At 44.3% G+C, this 22839-nt stretch overlaps 1 protein-coding gene across 3 annotated transcripts in view; it reads right to left on the bottom strand.

Annotated features, from left to right (window-relative positions):
- The window catches only part of AFG2A (AFG2 AAA ATPase homolog A), a 583775-nt gene that overhangs the window by 440227 nt on the left and 120709 nt on the right, over positions 1-22839 (bottom strand). For all 3 annotated transcript variants that reach the window (XM_068280086.1, XM_068280104.1, XM_068280096.1), the window contains exons 12-13: positions 10334-10387; positions 2237-2316 (exon numbers count right to left, since the gene is read on the bottom strand). In XM_068280086.1, the coding sequence (XP_068136187.1) occupies positions 2237-2316; positions 10334-10387 (134 nt within the window). The remainder of the gene's footprint in view (positions 1-2236; positions 2317-10333; positions 10388-22839) is intronic.

Genomic DNA, 22839 nt, shown 5'->3' on the forward strand with positions numbered 1-22839 from the left:
TGCTTGTCAGGAAATTTTCAGGGAAGCCAGTGCTGGATCCCCAAGGCTAAAGAGGATCAGAAAAGTCTCATTAGTGTGCTGATGCTTTCCTTCCTGAGGTAAGTACCCCATAGAGGCTGTTTTTTTTTGTTACAGGTGTACTTTCCTTTGTAAGGTTCAAGTATGGGCTTAATACTGGCATAGCGGAGTACTTCTATGGCCCCGATTCTCTAAATTCACACAGCAATTTTATTGGCACTTACTCCTCGCTTACCAATGTGGGTGCTAGTCTAGTTGAGGGGGCCCAGCAGGAAACCTCATTGGAAACAGTTCTTTAATCACAGCACCCACTACAGCATGAAGCATTATGATAGTGAGGGCAGGGATATAACTACAAATCATAGGGCCCCCAGCAAAACTTTGATGGGACCCCTCCAATGTTTACATTTTTCCCTTGCCTACCCCTGTTGACCATCACAGCCAGGGGCCCATCTTGCAAGGGTCATACAACAAGTGTGGACATTGTAATGTTCACACGCATAGCAAGTGTAGTCACAAAAACACCTGATCTGAAGGATGGACCCCTTTATCAGAAAAAGTGAAGTAGTAGTTAAGGCACAATCATGGCTCTGAATTCTTCTGCGGTCGCAGGGACTGCTCCCTTGTAGTTACACGCATCTGTGTGGGATGCATAATGTGGTCTGCTTCTACCTGTGCCAATGAGCCAGCCTCTCAGAGAGGAGAGGCTGGCGTAGCCTTTTCTGCATTCCCGACTGTAATTAGCGCAATTGCGGGCCGCAACGCGTGCAAAAATACGCGTTGCCGCATTACGCACGAATAGATATGCGGCAACGTGTTGCAGCCCGCAATAGTGCTAGTTACAGTCGGGAATGCGGAAAAAGCTACGCGTGGCCAGTCCTGACGGGCCTGTCGGCAAAAACGAAACTAGCTGGCAGTGGGGGACGAGAGAATTAGTGAGTGGCTGCGAGGGCACAGGACTGCTGCAGGGGGCTGGTAGAAGCCCCAGGTGAGCAAAACTCATTTTTTTTCTGGCTTAAGTGTCTCTTTAAGGAAGTAGTAAGGCATTGGTGTGTTGAATAAAAGAATGAGGAGAAACAGTCATAGTAAGTGTTATTGTGGCTTTTTTTGCACTTTGGAATTTACAGTGGAGGTCCACCTTAGCACTGATATACAGATCTATGTAAATGTATTTATTTTTCTACAGAAAAACATGTTTTTGACTGTAATCTTTATTTCTACCCTTTAAAGAGAACCCAGGAGCTAAAAAAAAAAAAAAAAGTTATCTAAGAAAAGGAAAGCCTGTGGACCATCCTTCCCCAGACCACCACCACTGCCCAGTACCCTCTAGAACTTTGCATCCACACTGTTCATGCATGAGTATGGCCGTACTGCACCAGCAAAAGCACAGCTGTGTCTTCGCAGTAGCACTGAGCTGCTCATGGATGCTCATGCATGAAGTGAAGAGGAGCCACATAGCATATCCAGCTATATGTTGGATATGTTCTGGGGGTCCGTGTGGCAATGGTCAGGGGCCAGGAGTATGTGAGAAGGCTCTGTGGGCTAAGGAAGCTTTCCTCTACTTAAGTAAGTATCTGACTGGGAAAGGTTTTGGCTCCGGGTTCACTTTAAATTCAGCTGGTCAGCCGGATAGCGTACTGGTTAAGGCTGTTTTTCATGCAGGGTTTGAGCATTTGACCAGACTTCGAATCCCGGCTCAAGCAAGTATGTAAACCAGTAAGGAGTCTTTGGGCAAGGCTCCCTACTGATCCTGCGGAGCGCACCCTAAGTGGCTGCAGCCCTGAAGCAATTTGAGTCTGCCCAAGAAAATGTTGCATTTTAAATTGGCATATTTCTGATTTTAAAATGTTAAATAGAAGGTAAACTAATAATGACAGAAAGTGTGGTTTGAATGATAAAACTACATCTTTTGCTTCTGAACTCTTTGTGGTGTGTGTGTCTAGGAGTGTGGCAAGGGCATCCCTAGGGGTAGAGCCAAGCTTCAGTTAGCATTGATTAATGTGCTGCCCATTAATGAACAAATCAAATTATGTTGCCTTTAATTTAAGTAGAACATCAGATTAAAAGCATATCGCAATTTTGCTTCTGGATGCAGTAGGAAATCCGCTTATGTAATATCCAGTCAATGAGCACAAGATTTAATAAATGGAACCACTGTAAAAGCTGAAAGAAAAAATGTTCAGTCTATAAATTCTGCATTTAGCAAATGACAACTTACCTCCCTCTCTCAACTGCCAAAGCATCAATTTCATCAAAGAAAAGTATTGCTGGTGAGACGGCCCTTGCTTTTCTGAAGATCTATAAAAATATCAGAGAACGTTGCATTATAAACTGTACAAGATTTAATTTCACTTAAACATATGCTTTTCAGTGCTGAATTAAAGTGGATCCGAGATAAACTTTTACTCATTGCATAATTGTGTTCCTTTCATATAGTTTATACTATAAACTTTATAGGGCATTCCTCAAGCCAAATACTTTTTTTTGCTTTGTTTTAATACTCTAATTCCCTATAAACTAAACAAGCCTCGCCCACAGCTTTTTGACAGTGCCTTGGCACAGTAGCAAGGGTTTATGGGAGCTCAGTCTGAGGAGGAGGAGGTTACTAGCCAAAGATTTCAGAGGCAGAGGGCAGGAGGGAGGAGGAGAGGGGACTGAATTTACACACAGGCAAGCTGATAGCATCTCCAGACCTCAGCCTGTGACAATGTGACAAATAGAACATGGCTGCCCTCATTGTATTACAGGAATAAATAATCATAAACTTTTGAAGCTGTTTGCAGCTAGATATGCTGTGTAAACTATCTAAACTTTAGATAAGATATATAGACAAGTTACTTGTTATAGTTAGTTTTTCATCTCGGATCCGCTTTAAAATCCTTCAAATTATGTTTATATGGAAGTAGCATTGTATATTGGTAGGAGCATCACACCACAATGCACAAAATCACAAACATCTGACCCTGCAACAGAGTGCGCCAATACGGTCATATGCATAGCGCTGCCCCCTGCACGCCCCTCGCCCAATGACATACTGCCTGCTGGACAGGAAGTACGTCACTGGGGATCTCCATCATATTTCCGTTGTTCCGCACCACAACGCCAACCTTTTTAAAAGGTATGTGTCGCCCATTGACTTACATTACTTCCACCACTGTGGAATCTGGCAGTAAAGCACTGTAGACTTTGCAGGAGAATGGCCACTTCCACCGCAACATGGTAAGGGTGCCAGGCCCCATTGCCTTGCCGTTGCATTAACCTGCAGTAAACCAGGGTAACACAAGGCACACTTGCAATGCAGGTGTAAAAATGCCTGAGTAAAACCATGTTTTGTCTTTGTATACATCAATAAGTGCTATCTCACATGCCATATAATGCTGGGACTACACTATGAGATTTTTCAGCAGATTTACTGATCAATCGATTTTCTGATTATTTTTCTTACCAATTTCCATTCACTCCTATGAGTAATCGATCAGAAAAATTATCGAAAATAAGATCGGACCTGTCGGAAATTATCTAACGAACCATCTATCTGCCAAAATATCTCATGGTGTATTCCAAGCATAACAGTCGTCCTAGCCACGATCACAATGAGTGTAAGGGCTGGTTCACACTCAGGCGATTCTTCAGCGATTTGCTGATTGCCAGCGATCAGCAAAGCGCTGCTACAATGTATCCCTATGGATATATTCACACTGCAGCGTTTGCAATTTCGATGAATCGCAAACGCGTTTTAGAGGCGACTGTGCTGTGATTCTCGTTCTATTGAACGGGAATCACAAGCGCATATCGCGCTGAATGGCGGCAAATCATGAGATTTGGGCTGCCGAATCGCAGACGCAACCACTTTTGCGGTAAAGCGCCCAATGTGAACTGGCCCTAAAGAGGTTCAGTCCCAACACCTTTTTCAAAGAGACTTTTGGAGATTTTTGCTTTTCTTTAATGAATAACTAAAGCTAAGTAAACACTTAATCACAGGTGTGGAACTCCGGTCCTGGACTGAGAAATGAAGAAATTAACTCTAGTTGATGAACAACAACTTTCCTGATTCCCTAACTCTCTCACTGTGTGGAGGTAAGTTTTCTCTTGCCTTATTATCTCCAGCATGATCTTAGTGAATTGAGGCCATCATCACACCCCAGCGGGTATTTTTCTGTCCTCCTAAGTGAAAACTGCAATTGCAGCGTGCTATGGTTATGTCCCCTGATTTGGAAACTTGCTTAGCGCTGCACAGGGCCCCAAGAATCATTTTAAGTTATTAAGCACAATGTTCCAATGTCTTACTGTAATATATTTAATAAATGCTCTCAGATTATAGCAACAACAAAACAAGTATGAACTGAATTAATTCTGGAATCCTTCCTCTTGACAACAAACCAACAATATTTTATTTGTTCACATAAAAAGCACAATAAATGTCTTTTTTTATAATACACATATTAAAAACACACGTTTTAAAAGGTCATACTGAGAGAATGGCTAGGAAAAAACCTAAGACAGTTTTGGGAATGAGTTTTCACAAATCTCAGCAGAAAATATGACCATATATTGGCAGTTTTGGTCATTCATTCATTAAAGTAACTATGCCAAGTGAATGGAAGCAGAACACAGGAAGGCAAATGTAATTTGTACAATACAAGGACTTTTTGTGCCCCATACTTTAATCCTTAAAAATCAAGTGACGTTAATGCTGGTAATATACTCTATTTCCTTTTTACAAGCCTGTGAGTCAGTCATTGGCTTTCACGATATATTCAAAGGAAAATAAGGCATGTTCAACTGGGCATTTTCTTTCTTCTATTCTTGAAAATGTTTCACCACCAACCAAGTGGCATCATCAGTATAAATGGAGTGGATGTAGAAATGCCATGGGATATACCATGAATGACAGCTTTCGCAGAAACATTTTTTGATGTTTGGGTACACAAAAACATAAAGAAGCAATCTTTGGATCATGAAAGCTACTTAGACGTACACTTTCAAGCAGCAAATAGGCAAAGCTGGACATCAAATTAGTGTAATTGTTACATCTGTCACTTCCAGTATACAAAAACTGCAGACAAAAAGGAGAAATCCACAGCACAACGCACTCACTGTGGGGCACCATGCTGCCAAGACTGAAGAAGCATTTCACTGTGGGGTACCATGCTGCCTAGACTGTAGAAGCATTTCACTGTGGGGCATCATGCTGTCTAGACTGAAGAAGCATTTCACTGTGGGGCGTCAAGCTACCTAGACTGAAGAAGCATTTCACTGTGGGGCACCATGCTGCCTAGACTGAAGAAGCATTTCACTGTGGGGCACCATGCTGCCTAGACTGAAAAAGCATTTCACTGTGGGGCACCATGCTGCCTAGACTGAAGAAGCATTTCACTGTGGGGCACCATGCTGCCTAGACTGAAGAAGCATTTCACTGTTGGGCACCATGCTGCCTAGACTAAAGAAGCATTTCACTGTGGGGCACCATGCTGCCTAGACTAAAGAAGCATTTCACTGTGGGGCACCATGTTGCCTAGACTGAAGAAGCATTTCACTGTGGGGCACCATTCTGCCTACACTGAAGAATCATTTCACTGTGGGGCACCATTCTGCATACACTGAAGAAGCATTTCACTGTGGGGCACCATGCTGCCTAGACTGAAGAAGCATTTCACTGTGGGGTACCATGCTGCCTAGACTGAAGAAGCATTTCACTGTGGGGCACCATGTTGCCTAGACTGAAGAAGCATTTCACTGTGGGGCACCGTTCTGCCTACACTGAAGAAGCATTTCACTGTGGGGCACCATGCTGCCTAGACTGAAGAAGCATTTCACTGTGGGGCACCATGCTGCCCAGACTGAAGAAGCATTTCACTGTGGAGCACCATGCTGCCTAGACTGAAGAAGCATTTCACTGTGGGGCACCATGCTGCCTAGAGCGAAGAAGCATTTCACTGTGGGGCACCATGCTGCCCAGACTGAAGAAGCATTTCCCTGTGGGGCACCATGCTGCCTAGACTGAAGAAGCATTTCACTGTGGGGCACCATGCTGCCTAGACTGAAGAAGCATTTCACTGTGAGGCACCATGCTGCCTAGACTGAAGAAGCGTTTTGCTGTGGGGCACCATGCTGCCTAGACTGAAGAAGCGTTTTGCAGTGGGGCACCATGCTACCTAGAGTAAAGAAGCATTTCACTGTGGGGCACCATGTTGCCTAGACTGAAGAAGCATTTCACTGTGGGGCACCATGCTGCCTAGACTGAAGAAGCATTTCACTGTGGGGCACCATGCTGCCTAGACTGAAGAAGCATTTCACTGTGGGGCACCATGTTGCCTAGACTGAAGAAGCATTTCACTGTGGGGCACCATTCTGCCTACACTGAAGAATCATTTCACTGTGGGGCACCATTCTGCATACACTGAAGAAGCATTTCACTGTGGGGCGCCATGTTGCCTAGACTGAAGAAGCATTTCACTGTGGGGCACCATTCTGCCTACACTGAAGAAGCATTTCACTGTGGGGCACCATGCTGCCTAGACTGAAGAAGCATTTCACTGTGGGGCACCATTCTGCCTACACTGAAGAAGCATTTCACTGTGGGGCACCATGCTGCCCAGACTGAAGAAGCATTTCACTGTGGAGCACCATGCTGCCTAGACTGAAGAAGCATTTCACTGTGGGGCACCATGCTGCCTAGAGCGAAGAAGCATTTCACGGTGGGGCACCATGCTGCCCAGACTGAAGAAGCATTTCACTGTGGGGCACCATGCTGCCTAGACTGAAGAAGCATTTCACTGTGGGGCACCATGCTGCCTAGACTGAAGAAGCATTTCACTGTGGGGCACCATGCTGCCTAGACTGAACAAGCGTTTTGCTGTGAGGCACCATGCTGCCTAGACTGAAGAAGCGTTTTGCAGTGGGGCACCATGCTGCCTAGACTGAAGAAGCATTTCACTGTGGGGCACCATGCTGCCCAGACTGAAGAAGCATTTCACTGTGGGGCACCATGCTGCCTAGAGCGAAGAAGCATTTCACTGTGGGGCACCAAGCTGCCTAGACTGAAGAAGCATTTCACTGTGGGGCACCATGCTGCCCAGACTGAAGAAGCATTTGGCTGTGGGGCACCATGCTGCCTAGAGTAAAGAAGCATTTCACTGTGGGGCACCATGCTACCTAGAGTAAAGAAGCATTTCACTGTGGGGCACCATGCTGCCTAGGCTGAAGAAGCATTTCACTGTGGGGTACCATGCTGCCTAGACTGAAGAAGCATTTCACTGTGGGGCGCCATGTTGCCTAGACTGAAGAAGCATTTCACTGTGGGACACCATTCTGCCTACACTGAAGAAGCATTTCACTGTGGGGCACCATGCTGCCTAGACTGAAGAAGCATTTCACTGTGGGGCACCATTCTGCCTACACTGAAGAAGCATTTCACTGTGGGGCACCATGCTGCCCAGACTGAAGAAGCATTTCACTGTGGAGCACCATGCTGCCTAGACTGAAGAAGCATTTCACTGTGGGGCACCATGCTGCCTAGAGCGAAGAAGCATTTCACTGTGGGGCACCATGCTGCCCAGACTGAAGAAGCATTTCACTGTGGGGCACCATGCTGCCTAGACTGAAGAAGCATTTCACTGTGGGGCACCATGCTGCCTAGACTGAAGAAGCATTTCACTGTGGGGCACCATGCTGCCTAGACTGAAGAAGCGTTTTGCAGTGGGGCACCATGCTGCCTAGACTGAAGAAGCATTTCACTGTGGGGCACCATGCTGCCCAGACTGAAGAAGCATTTCACTGTGGGGCACCATGCTGCCTAGAGCGAAGAAGCATTTTACTGTGGGGCACCAAGCTGCCTAGACTGAAGAAGCATTTCACTGTGGGGCACCATGCTGCCTAGAGTAAAGAAGCATTTCACTGTGGGGCACCATGCTACCTAGAGTAAAGAAGCATTTCACTGTGGGGCACCATGCTACCTAGAGTAAAGAAGCATTTCACTGTGGGGCACCATGCTACCTAGAGTAAAGAAGCATTTCACTGTGGGGCACCATGCTGCCTAGAGCGAAGAAGCATTTCACTGTGGGGCACCATGCTGCCCAGACTGAAGAAGCATTTCACTGTGGGGCACCATGCTGCCTAGACTGAAGAAGCATTTCACTGTGGGGCACCATGCTGCCTAGGCTGAAGAAGCATTTCACTGTGGGGCACCATGCTGCCCAGACTGAAGAAGCATTTCACTGTGGGGCACCAAGCTGCCTAGACTGAAGAAGCATTCCACTGTGGGGCACCATGCTGCCTAGACTGAAAAAGCATTTCACTGTGGGGCACCATGCTGCCCAGACTGAAGAAGCATTTCACTGTGGGGCACCATGCTGTCTAGACTGAAGAAGCATTTCACTGTGGGGCACCATGCTGTCTAAACTGAAGAAGCATTTCACTGTGGGGCACCATGCTACCTAGGCTGAAGAAGCATTTCACTGTGGGGCACCATGCTGTCTAGACTGAAACTGAAGCGGCTGAGATGGACAAGAGTCTACATGAAAATGAGTCTGTCTCTCCCTATATAGTTAATGTTACAAGGATGTGAAAGTTATCATGCACTTGATAAGTCATGTTGATTTTATTTTTATTACTATAGAAGTAAAGGAGGCGGCCCAGAATTCAGAAAAGCAACTATAGTAGCCATGTTTAAAGCTAAAATAGGTAAAACCACGCAGAAGGTAAGGTTTGTAAGAAGGCAAGATTTGTAAGTGAAGCATGCCAGTTCATTCGTCATATGCTGGCATGCTTTAATTCCACTTAAAGGTATGCTATTTTCGCTAAGATGATTAATCCTTGGGACCTTGGAAAGAATTCTTAGTGACACCATCAGGTATTTCCCACAATGACGAGCAGAAGTTTGCTAGCCTACTAACAGGATAGGGATGCTCTCACTTACTTCAAACAACCAAAAACTTACTCTAGTAAAGATGAAAAAGGAACATAATAGAAGTGTCTGACAACAGGCTTTACTACACTGTGAAGATTTCCAAGTGTCTCCTACAGTTCTCTCCCTGTTGTTGGTACAACAATCATCTACTTTCAAAGTACAGTAAAAAAAAAAGCTAGCTTTTTATTTTTTTTAATTGGCTTTTGCATATTTGATGATCCTATGTTATTTTATTTGTACCGGATTGCATTTTCTAATACGATTAATGCTAGTTGCCTAGGGCCAGGAGAAAGTCTAGGGGCCTAGTGGATGTTAGCCCCCACCAAATAAAGGCAGGTTTTATGTCTCAGTCTTGAATAATTAACCCTTTTCAACGGTTTCCTGCACGCTAGTTCTATGCAGGAATGGGACTATACCTACACATGTTTAGTCCTGAATGACACACGCCATTTCATTTAAATGACTTCCACCCTATACAAAAGTGAATTAATTGCAATCAAACTAAACATCTACATGGCGATTCAAACTAAACATCTACATGGCGATTCAAACTAAACATCTACATGGCCATTCAATCAAAAGCAACGAAAACCATATCTATATATTCTGATCATTTCTCTTTCAAGAAATTAACCAAATGTTCACTGAATCAAACAGGAATGATTGTTAAAGTTTTCAACTATCAGAGGATTTTGTACTTTTTGGGGAACAGAAACTGGTGAGATTATTACAATCGGGTTGATTCACTGAAAGCTGGTAACATTTCAGTGTGCAAACAGCACACAGCATTATAACAGGCATTTACACCAGTAATGCAAGCGTTACCGCAGCACGCTATATTACTTGCATAAAACATTGGGCTCGATTCACAAAGCGGTGCTAACCCAGTTAGAGACTTTAGGCGTGATAACCATTGCACCACGCTGGTGAAAAGCCAGTTTAGGTGTGATAAGTTTAGATAAGTTTAGATCACGCGCAAAGTCCTGCACGCAAAGCAGCGCCATTAAACTCTATGCGAAATGCACCAGACTTTGCTAGCGCAAAACTTTTGCTCAGCTGTGCACTGCGGTGCTTAGCCCAGTTGGTGCTATAGTTATCACGCCTAAACTTATCACACCTAAAATTATCACGCCTAAACGTATCACGCCTAAACTGAGTTTAGGCGTGATAAAGGGCTTTTCACCAGCGTGCTAACTGTTAGCACCGCTTTGTGAATCAAGCCCATAGTGTAAAACAGTGAAAGAGTGTCAGCAATACATACATTCTAATCCTGAGAAAAACAAAAAAAGGACCACTAAAAAAATAATCAAATATCAAATACTGAAACACAAGCTGCAATAAAAGTGTCTGTCTCTACATAATAATAGTTATTTATGATGTTAAGATTAGCAGAATATTTACACTTACCTCACGCACTGCCCTTTCTGACTCACCAACATACTTGTTCATCAGCTCTGGGCCCTGGAAACAATTGTTAACATTTATATGAATAATTAGATTGTTACACAAATAATTTTTCTGTTAATGCTTAAACTAGACAAGTTTACAAAATATATTTACTCAATTTTATTAAATATTCAATGAACATAAAATAAATAGGAATTAATAAAAAATAACAAAAATAAAAAATAAAAAATCAGGCAGATACTTACCTAAGGAGAGATAAGGCTCTAGATCCTTTAGAGCAGGGGTCTCAAACTCGCGGCCCGCAGGCCATTTGCGGCCCTCGATACAATATTTTGTGGCCCGCACCGGCAAAAGAGACACGGAAGCAAACTATTTGCCTATTTTACCTTTCGCTTCAGTGCTCCCAAGTAATCCGCCGCATCCCCGCCGCTAAACGAGGGCTGCAGAGCCCCCAAATCCCCCGGGCAAACATCCACGACTGCACTGAGGGGCAGAGCTTCCAGCTGTAGCTCTGCCCCTCCTGACGTCAATCGCCACACAGATCGCCGCCTCTCCCCGCCTCTCCCCGCCGCGATTGACGTCAGGAGGGGCAGAGCTGAAACTGGAAGCTCTGCCCCTTCCACCTTTCCAGGAAATGCCTGCAGATTGCCCCCCGGGCGATTTGGGGGCTCTGCAGCCCTCGTTTTGTGGCGGGGACACGGCGGATTACTTGTAATGGGAGCACTGAAGCAAACTCCCTTATGCGGCCCAGCCTCATCCTGACTTTGCCTCCTGCGGCCCCCAGGTAAATTGAGTTTGAGACTCCTGCTTTAGAGCCTTCCCGCTCCTCTCCTGGTGCCCTCCTTGCAGCGACAGCTCCCCATTTGAACCCCTCGCCGCGGGGGACTTTGGAAGTCTTCAGAAGCTGAGTGAATTTGAGGGTAGGGAGGGAACCCCAACACTACTCGTGTGCCAAATTGCAGCCACCCAGTCCCCTTGGTTACTGAGATAGGGTATGTTGAAGCTATCTTGTTAACCAGTGGGTCTGGGGGCTGCAATTTGGCACAGAGGTAGTTGGGGGGGGGGGTTTCTCCTCCCTACTCTCAAAATTGTGTGTAGGAGGTATGAGTACTGAGATATCGGACCTTAAATATCAGCATTTTGCAAATCAGGACAGAGCTGCATGTGATGTCATTACCCACAAATCTGTGCATCCAAGGTTGAATTTTAATTTGTACTAGGACTAATGTCACTGAGTGAGAGGAATTTCACCTTTTCAAATGGATTTGCATTGGCTGCAGGACTTTTTCCCCTATGAGAATTGGGTTTCTCTAAAAAACCTGCCATTAGCTTAATTTCCATATTACAGTTCAAATTATATTTATCCTGCTAATCCTAAAAATGAGTTTTGTAAGTATCCCAGGGTTTTATGTTATACAGTATTTAAATATTTACAAATAGGTTAAATGTTTTACGGTCTCTAATCAGTGGCAGCCTATGAAGTGTCCCAGAGTTAGAAAAAGGTCAATAGTTAAAGAGTAACTGTTAGCCCAAAAAATCAAATTTAAATCTCTATTGCAATGTGTTAAATAGTTTGCAAGGGAGCCAAAAAGGCAATGCTGAAGTTAAAAAGCAATCTAATTTGTTTGTTGTGTGACTATCATTCAGCCTTTTCCCCAAGCTCCTAAGGAGGACGCAAGGCCGCATAACAGATACTGCAGAGCATGCCCATGTCTGCCCGACCCCCTCTCCCCCCCAGAACCAGGTGCCGATGTCTGCCCGACCCCCTCTCCCCCCCCAGGACCAGGTGCCGATGTCTGTCCGCTCGCCCCCCAACCAGCCCCCCCCCCAAGAGCCGATGTCTGTCCGACCCCCCAGGACCAGGTGCCGATATCTTCTCACCCCAAAAAGCTGACACCGAGAGAGAGCGGGAGCAGAGTACATCTACACACTTCCAGCGCCGCCACCGCAGCTCAGCCGCCGAGTCACATGTGAGAGAATCACGAGCAAGAGAGAGAGATGCACGGCGACAGGGCAAACTTGCGGTGGCGGCGCTGGAAGTGTGTAGATGTACTCTGCTCCCGCTCTCTCTCGGTGTCAGCTTTTTGGGGTGAGAAGATATCGGCACCTGGTCCTGGGGGGTCGGACAGACATCGGCTCTTGGGGGGGGGGGGGGGGCGAGCGGACAGACATTGGCACCTGGTCCTGGGGGGGGAGAGGGGGTCGGGCAGACATCGGCACCTGGTCCTGGGGGGGAGAGGGGGTCGGGCAGACATGGGCATGCTCTGCAGTATCTGTTATGCGGCCTTGCATCCTCCTTAGGAGCTTGGTGAAAAGGCTGAATGATAGTCACACAACAAAAAAATTAGATTGCTTTTTAACTTCAGCATTGCCTTTTTGGCTCCCTTGCAAACTATTTAACACATTGCAATAGAGATTTAAATTTGATTTTTTTGGGCTAACAGTTACTCTTTAAAGAGACTATGAAGTCTAATTTTTTACCTACTTTTCTTATATAATCCTCTTCAGCATGATTGCCCTCGTAGAATCGCCGCATCCTCGCAGATTTATTACAGAGAAAGCGACCTGCAAAGTTCCATGACTGGAGAGGCAGAGCTTTGGGCTGTAGTTCTGCCTCTCCGCAATCAACCTCTGCGGATCTCCGCCTCCTCCCCGCCCCTCTCAGTGAAAGAAGACTGAGAGGGGCAGGGAGAGGCAGCGATCAGCAGAGTTTGATTGCAGAGAAGGCAGCGCTACAGCCTAAAGCACTGCCTCTTCTAGGAATAAAAGCCCTGCGAGCCCGGGAACTTTGCAGAGCTATATCTGTGTAATCAGTCTTCTTTCACTGAGAGGGGCGGGGAGGAGGCGGAGATCCGCAGAGGTTGATTGTGGAGAGGCAGAGCTACAGCCCAAAGCTCTGCCTTTCCAGGGCAGCAAGATCTGCGACCTGCAAAGTCATGGAACTTTGCAGGTCGCTTTCTCAGTAATAAATTTGTCATCTGCAGCGGGGATGCGGCGATTCTACGAGGGCAATCATGCTGAAGAGGATTGTATAAGAAAAGCAAGTTAAAAATGAGACTTTAGAGTCAGGACCAGCTAACGCCCATAGGCGTCAGCAGGTCTTAAGTGGGTTACCATGGAAACGGCCGCTCGATCGAGCGGCCTTTCCATGTCAGTTCACGGAGGGTGTCTCCGTGAACAGCCGGAGAGCCGCCGATCGCGGCTCGCCGGCAAAATGTAAACACGCGGGGAAGAAATCCCCGCTGTTTACATCACACGGCGCTGCTGCGCAGCAGCGCCGTGACGTAGATCGGCGATCCCCGGCCTCTGACTAGCCGGGGATCACCGGCATATGATAGGCTGAAGCCTATCCTTCAATGCGCAGGACGGATATCCGTCCTGCGCAGCCCATGGAGGGAGAGGGAGGAACGGGAAGGCAGGGAGCGCCGAAAACTCTGCGGAGGGGGGCTTTGAAGAGCCCCCCCCCCCCCGCAGATCACAAACAGCCGGCGGCGATCAGACCCCCCCAGCAGGACATCTCCCTAGTGGGGAAAAAAGGGGGGGGGGAAGTCTGATCGCCAAGGCTCAATCCTGATCGGTGCTGCAGGCTGGAGAGCCCACGCAGCACCGATCACTGCAGAAAGCCCTGGTCCTTAAGTGGTTAATGTATTCTATCTCTCCCTGCCCTCAGAAGTTGTATAGTGCCAGGAAAACTTTTATGGCTGTAATCTGCTTGTCAGTGACGTTTACTATATTCCCGACAAGGTACTGACAAGACAGAAGCTGTCACTTTCATGCCTAGAAATTAACTCTTTGAGGCAGCAAAATAAAACAAGTAAAACAGCCTGGTTATAAATATGTTTTTTTACTGTATATACATATTTATCTCATCATACCACATATTGCCTCGGGTTCACTTTAAACAACTAAAGAGCTAAAGTGTAAACTAAGCATGTTTCAGTCAAATAACAGAAATCAACATTTTTCACAAAGTACAGGTCTCTAAATATACTGTGCAGATAATGCTAGCACTATAGAGGGTGCTAATTATCCTAATTATGGATATAATATTTAGCCTCTCCACTGGGTCACTTAAAAGCAAGTTAAAAAAACACACAGAAGATTTAAGCAAACATTTTGATAACCTCCAAAGTCTTAAAACAATCTACTAGGGCTAGGCAATAAAACACATGGGTAGCTATTACATCCTAGCCTTGAAAATATTAGAGGTTTTGCTTAAACAGCAATTTGTAATAAGCCTTTCAATAACAAAAGTCTGGTTTATAATGCACCATAGAGGTAGAAAGAACAGATAAATAAGAACCTACAAATGGCTTAAATAACACAGGACATTTGTTCGTTTAGATATCATACAAAATGAGTCATACGCAACCAACCATAGCCAAGCATGACCTGTTTATGTAATTAGAGAATCTCTAACACTGAAACCGCCTATAGAGCGCCTCCTAGTGGCTGCAGCTCTGGTGCTTTGAGTCCGCCAGGAGAAAAGCACGATATAAATGTTATATATGTCTTGTCTTAATTAAAGGGCAACCTTCACACAAAAAAAGTAAAATGCATACATATAAATGAACATTCATCTGCTTAAATTACCTTTTTCCTATGTTGCTGTCACTTACAGTAGGTTGTGAAAATCTGACAAACACGTTTTGGACTAGTCCATCTCCTTATGGGGGATTCTCAGTTATTTACTGTATTTAGTTACAAAAGCACTTACTGAACTTCAGTTGTATACATCCATAAAAATAACTTCCCCACCTAAAAGCTGTGGACAACTATTGAAATATAAGGAATCACAAGCTCCTCCCACTCAAGGGGCAGACCTTTGACCAACCATCAGCATCTCAAAACCTACTGCTTCCACTGCTTTCAAACAGAAGACTAAACACTCTCCTGCCCACTCTCCCTGTCTCCAACATCATGTAAGAAAAAAAAGGCCAACTAGGAATCAGCAGCCAGCAGCAGAGTCTGACTTTGCAAAAATGTATCCCCTATCTTATTTAGGTTAGGATTTGCTTTGCAATATGCTGCAATGTGCAGGCATGTATGGTGAGGAAGAATAAGGCAAGTTACATGGTTACTTTGGTTGAAAAAAGACATCCGTCCATCAAGTCCAACCAGAAAAAAAAAATATTGCTGCTTTATAAATAGGCCCCTGAGTGTGACAAAGAATAGAAAACTGGAAAGCTGCATAACTCAATGGCTCCCCTGCAATAAACCTTTTCTCCTGAGTTTTCTCCTAGGAGATAATGTTTCATCTTCTCTTTAGAATAACTTTTCAGCACTTTACAATTGAAAAAGTACCAGAGTAGGTGAAATATACTATCAAAACCGCTAAGTATTCTCTTGCTTGCTGGTGATTTAAATGGCATTTTATTAACAAGTTTGAAAAAAATCACTTAGGAGAAAACTCATGAGAAAAGGTTAATTGAATATGGGAAAATGAATGAAGGAGGAAGAAGAAGAGAGAGTAATCATCCCTAAATCCAAGTGTTTACAGAACAAACAAAAAAACACTTTTAACCTCCTTGGCGGTAACCCAGTGTGTGACACGGGGTAAGCCGCTGGAGGGTGCCGCTCAGGCCCTGCTGGGCCGATTTACATAATTTTTTTTTTGCTGGCTGCGCCAGTACACTGATCGCCGCCGCCCCGCTCCCGATCGCCGCTATCCGTTGCGGCGCGCCCCCCCCCAGACCCCGTGCACTGCCTGGCCAATCAGTGCCAGGCAGCGCCGAGGGGTGGATTGGGACTCCCAATGACGTCACGACGTCGGTGACGTCATCCCGCCCCGTCGCCATGGCGACGGGGGAAGCCCTCCAGGAAATCCCGTTCTTTGAACGGGATTTCCTGATAGAAGCGGGCGGGGGGATGCCGCTGAGCAGCGGCTATCATGTAGCGAGCCCTGGGCTGGCTACATGATTTAGAAAAAAAAACTGCTGCGCTGCCTCCTGGCGGATTTTTTCATACCGCCAGGAGGGTTAAAGAAGTTTTTAAACTTTTCAATATCAACAGAAAGCTAAGATTTGCTTTATGACCCCAACCGATCTTTTTCCTAATTAGCATAATGAGCGGAATAAGCAAGACTTTTGTCCAGTTTTTATCATTGTTTGAGCTCCTCTCTTGCAGTATCACAGACCTGAATCAGACCAAAACTATTTTGCTGTTTGTGTTCCCACTGAAAATATTTTCTGTTGTAACCCAAGTAACAGTGATAAGAAACATCCTGATTGGGGATGTGACATCAACATTCTACAAAAGATCTGTACCCTCGCCTTACTCTTGTCAGTGACATCAGACTAACTGTTATTATATTGCAAAGCATTATGAGACCAAAGCATATAGAGCAGGGATGTCAAACTCCAGTCCTCAAGGGTCGAGAACCTCACACATTATGGCACAACTCAAATGAATTGATGGAACTAAATCAGGAAAGGGTTGGTTTATCAAGGAGAACATTTCTCCATTTCTCAGCTCATCCTAAGCCACGTGTCAAACTCCAGGCCTGGAGGGCCAGCTCCATGCCAGTGTTTAGGATAGACTGAGAAAGAAAGTAATGTGTTCTACCTGATGGACCCCACCTTTCCTGATTCAGACCCATCAATTCATTTGAGCTGTATCAAAAATGTGTGAGGATCTCGGCCCTCGTAGGACCGGTTTGTATATTTGTCAAGGGGTACTTGTGATAATGTTTACTATGCTAGGGGGTACTTGGTGAGTACAAGGCTTTAAAAGGGGTACACACCGATAAAATGTTGAGAAACAGCTCTAAATCACAGGTGTCAAACTCCAGTCCTCGAGGGCCCAATCCATGCCAATGTTTAGGACCTAAACATTGGCATGGATTGGGCCCTCGAGGACTGGAGTTTGACACCTGTGATTTAGAGCAGTGTTTCTCAACATTTTATCGGTGTGTACCCCTTTTAAAGCCTTGTACTCACCAAGTACCCCCTAGCATAGTAAACATTATCACAAGTACCCCTTGACAAATATATATTTAATTGTAGTACATTATAATTGGTTCTCAACTATTTCCAAGCCTTTACTATTGCTTTTATTTAGCTAAAATACTAATTTGGGATTGGGGTTTATTAAGATTTATCATTTTCTAAAACTTTAAATTTGTTATTCTTGGCTAAGTATATCAAGCCAGAGTACCCCCTGGAACCATTAGAAGTACCCCCTGGGGTACGCGTACCACACGTTGAGAACCTAGGATTTAGAGAGTAATGGATGGTTTGTTATGTGTCAGAGCTCAGCAAATTTACCCAGACACCAGTGTTGTGACTGACAGTCCTGCCTGAAAATCCCACCCTACTCCCAATCTGAAGAGGATGCAAGGTATTTTAGATGGCTGCATACATAGTCCCTATTACCATAATATAATTTGACTTAAAAGCAAGGGAATGTGTGGCCATTTTGGTAATCAGTGAGATTAAGTATGTCACAGTTTCATAGCAACTGAAATGTGTTGCTTGCAAAAACCTATCAAGGTGCATAAAGATGTTTTTCTTTTTTTGCTTGGACTTAGGTTTTATGGGGAATCTGTAGTGAAAATAAACCTATGAGATAATGCATTATACTGTATGTGTAGTACAGCTAAGAATTAGAACATTAGTAGTAAAGAATAGACAGTTTCATATTATTTCCAGTACAGGAAGAGTTAAGGAACTCCAGTTGTTATCTATAAAAAAGAGCTTTGAAGACAGCACTGTTTTCTGAAGCACTTATACATCAAACATACTGTGAACGACAGCTTCAGATAAGGTTTTACTGCAGAGAAGTTCAAACGGTCATTAGCTCTGCTATTTTTCATAGTTTAAAAATAGAGTGTAGTTTGTAAACTGCAAATATGACAGAATGATGTGATTAAATATGAGACGCTTTTCTTTGCTACTAATGTTCTATTAATTATCCATACTACACATACAATTCATTATAACTTGTTTTTTCACTTCAGTCACTTCAATGCTAATTTTAACTGCTAGCTTGCAAAATCATGGTGTTTTGGACTGATGTTTTATTACCAATAAGATGCCTTCCTCCTAGTCAAAGCCTGTTGCGTGCTTGGAAAGATTAACAAGAGCTTTTCATTGCAAAATGATTAGGTTAAAAGAAGGTGTCACATACTACAATCCCAATGTCAACAGTCAACCATCCCTCTTTTCTTCCTTTTTTTATCAATGTCTCATACATTGGGAGTTTAGAAAAAAAACGTCAAAACAAAATTTCATAGTCAGAAAATATTTGTGCAGCTGTTCTGTATATCTGGCATGAGGCTGGAGTCTGCTTCTTATCTTTTCCGCTATGCAATGTTTTTACTTATTATCTTTATCAACTCCCAGTTCAAAATGTAAAATCTGGGCCTGTTTGGAATGGCTTTGATGGCTATCTTGTAGAATACACATCTATTTCCGAAGACATTCTAAAGTCTCAAAGGAAATGTAAGTGTTCTTTGGACAGCTCATCCCAACATGTTCTGCAGGGTCACTAAGAACAGGCCGTACATTCAGCTGTGACTTTGGGGCAAGCTATCACACAAGGAATCGGATAATGATTTTAAACAAGACTAACAGGAAGATGGGATAGTGTGCACACCTATATATGTATCAGAGATCATACCGAGATTAATAAAGCCATATGTACCCCCTCCCCCCTTTTTTTTTCACTGTTAGAAAAGGTGAATTCGGGGACTATGCCATTAACCAGCTGAGCGGTCTGGACGAGCTCAGCTCGTCCAACACCGCCAGCGGCTGCCGCTCAGGCCCTGCTGGGCCGATTTTGATGAAATAAAAAGCAGCACACGCAGCCGGCACTTTGCCAGCCGCGTGTGCTGCCTGATCGCCGCCGCTCTGCGGCGATTCGCCGCGAGCAGCGGCGAAAGAGGGCCCCCCTAGCCGCCTGAGCCCTGCGCAGCCGGAACAAAAAGTTCCGGCCAGCGCTAAGGGCTGGATCGGAGGCGGCTGACGTCACGACGTCGGCTGACGTCGATGACGTCACTCCGCTCGTCGCTATGGCGACGATATAAGCAAAACAAGGAAGGCCGCTCATTGCGGCCTTCCTTGTTTATTCTGGGCGCCGGAGGCGATCGGAAGATCGCCTCCGGAGCGCCCTCTAGTGGGCTTTCATGCAGCCAACTTTCAGTTGGCTGCATGAAATAGTTTTTTTTTTATTTAAAAAAAAACCCTCCCGCAGCCACCCTGGCGATTTAATCAGAACGCCAGGGTGGTTAATAACACTATTTTCATACTTTTCAGTAGTAATATTATAATCACATTGTGCCTCATTTGTCATTGACGCTTGCTGTCATGCCAGCAAACACTGTGGCTAAGTTCACAGTGGGTGTTGTATTGTGTTCCGACATTAAGGAGGCTCTACACAACTATAATGCAAAGCTAAGTTGTACAATGCAGACAGCTGTGGCACAAGTAAGGTTGCATTGCGTTATGGAATATGAGCTTATGACGCATGCGCTATTGAAAACATGGAAGTAATGGATGACTATTGATTATCTTATTTACTCTGCACCTGCTACTGACAGTAGTGCGCATGTGCAAACATCGTAATACCTGCTATACGTAGTTTTAACACACTGCATGTACTTTAGCCTAATGCCCCTCAACGCAACATGTGCACTAAATGGCGCATAGCTTTTTCATTACGCTATACAGGTAGTCCCCGGTTAACGAACGAGATAGGGACTGTAGGTTTGTTCTTAACCTGAGTCTGTTCTTAAGTCAGAACACTGTGCCATCTCTGTCCCCTGCATCTCCTCTGTGCCCCCCTGTGCCTCCAGTGTCCCCCTCTGTGTCACATCAGATCTTACCAGAATATATAATTTGTTATTTTATTGTTTTGTTGTTTGGTTTACTGCTGTTTATTGAAGTTTGCATTTTGGGATTAGTGTGATTTGCCTTCTTAAAACAGAAATAATTTGCAATAATTCAGCTTTAAGTGAACATCTGTGGTTACCCACAATGCACTGCTACTGAATATGCCAATTATCTCTATGCCCCTGAAGCTAGGCTTGCATCCAGAATCGCTGGTGTATAGCAAGCCTATAGCTTTAAATTTTACAGAGCCACATCAACCCAACATGCAGACAGCCTTTTTCAGTCCTCTATACTGTACTTACCTTGTGGTTTTGGGTCACCCCGAGCTGCTTGGTTACTGTGTTGATTTTGGGATTACAAATAACATACAGACTATCAGCTAATTACACCAAGATACCAGGCCAAAAACCCTTTGTGTATCTTATATTCCATTAACAGCACAGTTGTTCTTTTAACAGAATGCTCAAGAAGAAAAAAAGAAAGAAAGAAAAAGCCGTTGAAGTTTACCTCTTGAATCAGATTCATTTTATTTCGCCAAGCATGACTGGGTCAAGCCTGGAATTGGGTTCGGCACAATGGAGCGGTACATAGACAGAAAGGCAGGTAAAACGTCAGAATGACAGTAATACCTCATACACAAATATAAACGTACACCATATACAATCATCATCAGATATACATAAAGCTCAGTAGTCACCTTTCAGAAACAACACTGCTGGGAGTCTACCGCTCCTATGCGGTGGTAGGGCGCTGATAGAGGGTGGTAGAATGTTAAGGGAGTTCAGGAGGCTGACGGCCATAGGGAAGAAGGAGTTCCTGTGTTTGGTGAACTTGGTGGGGATGGCCCAGAGTCTCCGACCAAGTAGAAGTGGGGTGAAAAAACAGTGGCCCGGGTGAGAGAGGTCACTCGCAATTCTCAGTGCCCTGGCTCGCGCTGAACCTGACCCAGACTATATAGGAACACGTCAGCTCTATTTTCATATTTGATGCAGTCATTACAGAGAGATACCATTTGGAAAAGTAAGTCATGTGACCAAGAAATCTGCCAGCAGAGTTCCTCTGGCTAGTGAACATCTCACCCTCTCAAGTTCCTCTCTATGCTGCTGCAAAGTTAACTCTTTATGACCAACACTGCAGTGCAAAAAAAAAAAAAAAAGGCTGAAAGGGAAAAAGTGGTTTGAATTCTGCTTCCTTCTCCCAAAAAAATCTCTGACTATTCCATGTGTGAGTGAGGATGAGATACGGAGGTGATGCATAAGGTACATACACACGTCGGATTTTTCCAAACGTCCGGTCGTTTGGATGTGAAATTGGGCGTGTGTACAAACAATCGTTCAGCTGATAAGACTGGATTTGACCGATCCACCAAGTGAATCCGTCAAAACCAGCGTTATCAGCTGAACGACCTTTGTACACACATCCGATTTGACGTCCAAACGACCGGTCGTTCAGATGTCCAAACGACATCCGATCTGTGTACGCACCTTTAGTGTTTTTCTCCAGTAAAAATTCACTGTCAACAGAAGCAGCCAGGCAGGTACTTATCTTATTATGACTTATCTTATTATTATTACTTATTACAGGTATTTATCTATTATGCATCTGGAATGTATTCACAGCGCTTCACTTTGTCCACTTTTTGTTATGTTGCAGCCTCTTTCCAAACTGGATTAAAGTAATTTTTCCTCAGAATTCTACACACAACCCCTCATAATGAAAACATAAAAAACGTTTACTTAATTTTTTTATTTTTTTTTATTAAATTGGCGAAGATCGAGAAAGCACATGCACATAAGTATTTAGACTTTGCCATGAAGCTCAAAATTGAGCTTAGGTGCATCCCATTTCCCCTGATCATCCTTGAGAGGTTTCTGTGGTAAATTCAGTTGATATGGAAAGGCACACACCTGTCTATATAAGGTCCCAAAGTTGGCATTTCATGTCCCAAAGCAAGCAGGTAGTCAAAGGAATTGTCTGTAGACCTCTGAGACATGATTGTCTTGAGGCACAAATTTGGAGAAGGTTATAGAGAAATTTCTACTGCTTTGAAGGACCCAGTGAGCAGTGGCCTCCATCATTTACTGTCCCACTCAGCGTAATGTGTTGGTGCTTCATACATAAAATTAATAATAATAATAATAATAAAACGACTTGGTAAAAGGCATACAAATTATATGATTTTTGTAATGGCAGTGTGTAACAAGCCCCCTAGTGGCCAGATTGCACAATGCCTTCCAATCGGTTTCAGCACACAGACCATGCAATCTGTAGTCGCAATCGGTGCCCAGAAACTACTGGGAATTTGGCAGCAGACCGACTAGAAGGGAGCCTGTGAGTTACGGTAATACAAATTACACACTATTTCAGGGTATAACTGCCACCACTCCTACCGAGGTGTAGGAGACCTAACTAATACTGAGACTAATACCTGCAAGTAAATCGGTTAAACACACTCTATTTGATCTAGCTATCAACAATAGTAGCGACTCTTCAGAAGTTAAGAGTTCAGTTTGTGCGGCTGAATAGCAGGTGTAGCTGAACAAATAAAATTACTTTTATAAAGTCTTTATTATAAATGCAATATAAATAATTAATATATACAGAAAATCATTAAAATCAACAATTATAGCGCAGTTTAAAAAGAAAAAGGGAAGAAAATACTTAAGTTCATTTGGA

The sequence above is a fragment of the Hyperolius riggenbachi genome, chromosome 1 (genome assembly GCF_040937935.1).
Source record: "Hyperolius riggenbachi isolate aHypRig1 chromosome 1, aHypRig1.pri, whole genome shotgun sequence".
Classification (NCBI taxonomy): Eukaryota; Metazoa; Chordata; class Amphibia; order Anura; family Hyperoliidae; genus Hyperolius; species Hyperolius riggenbachi.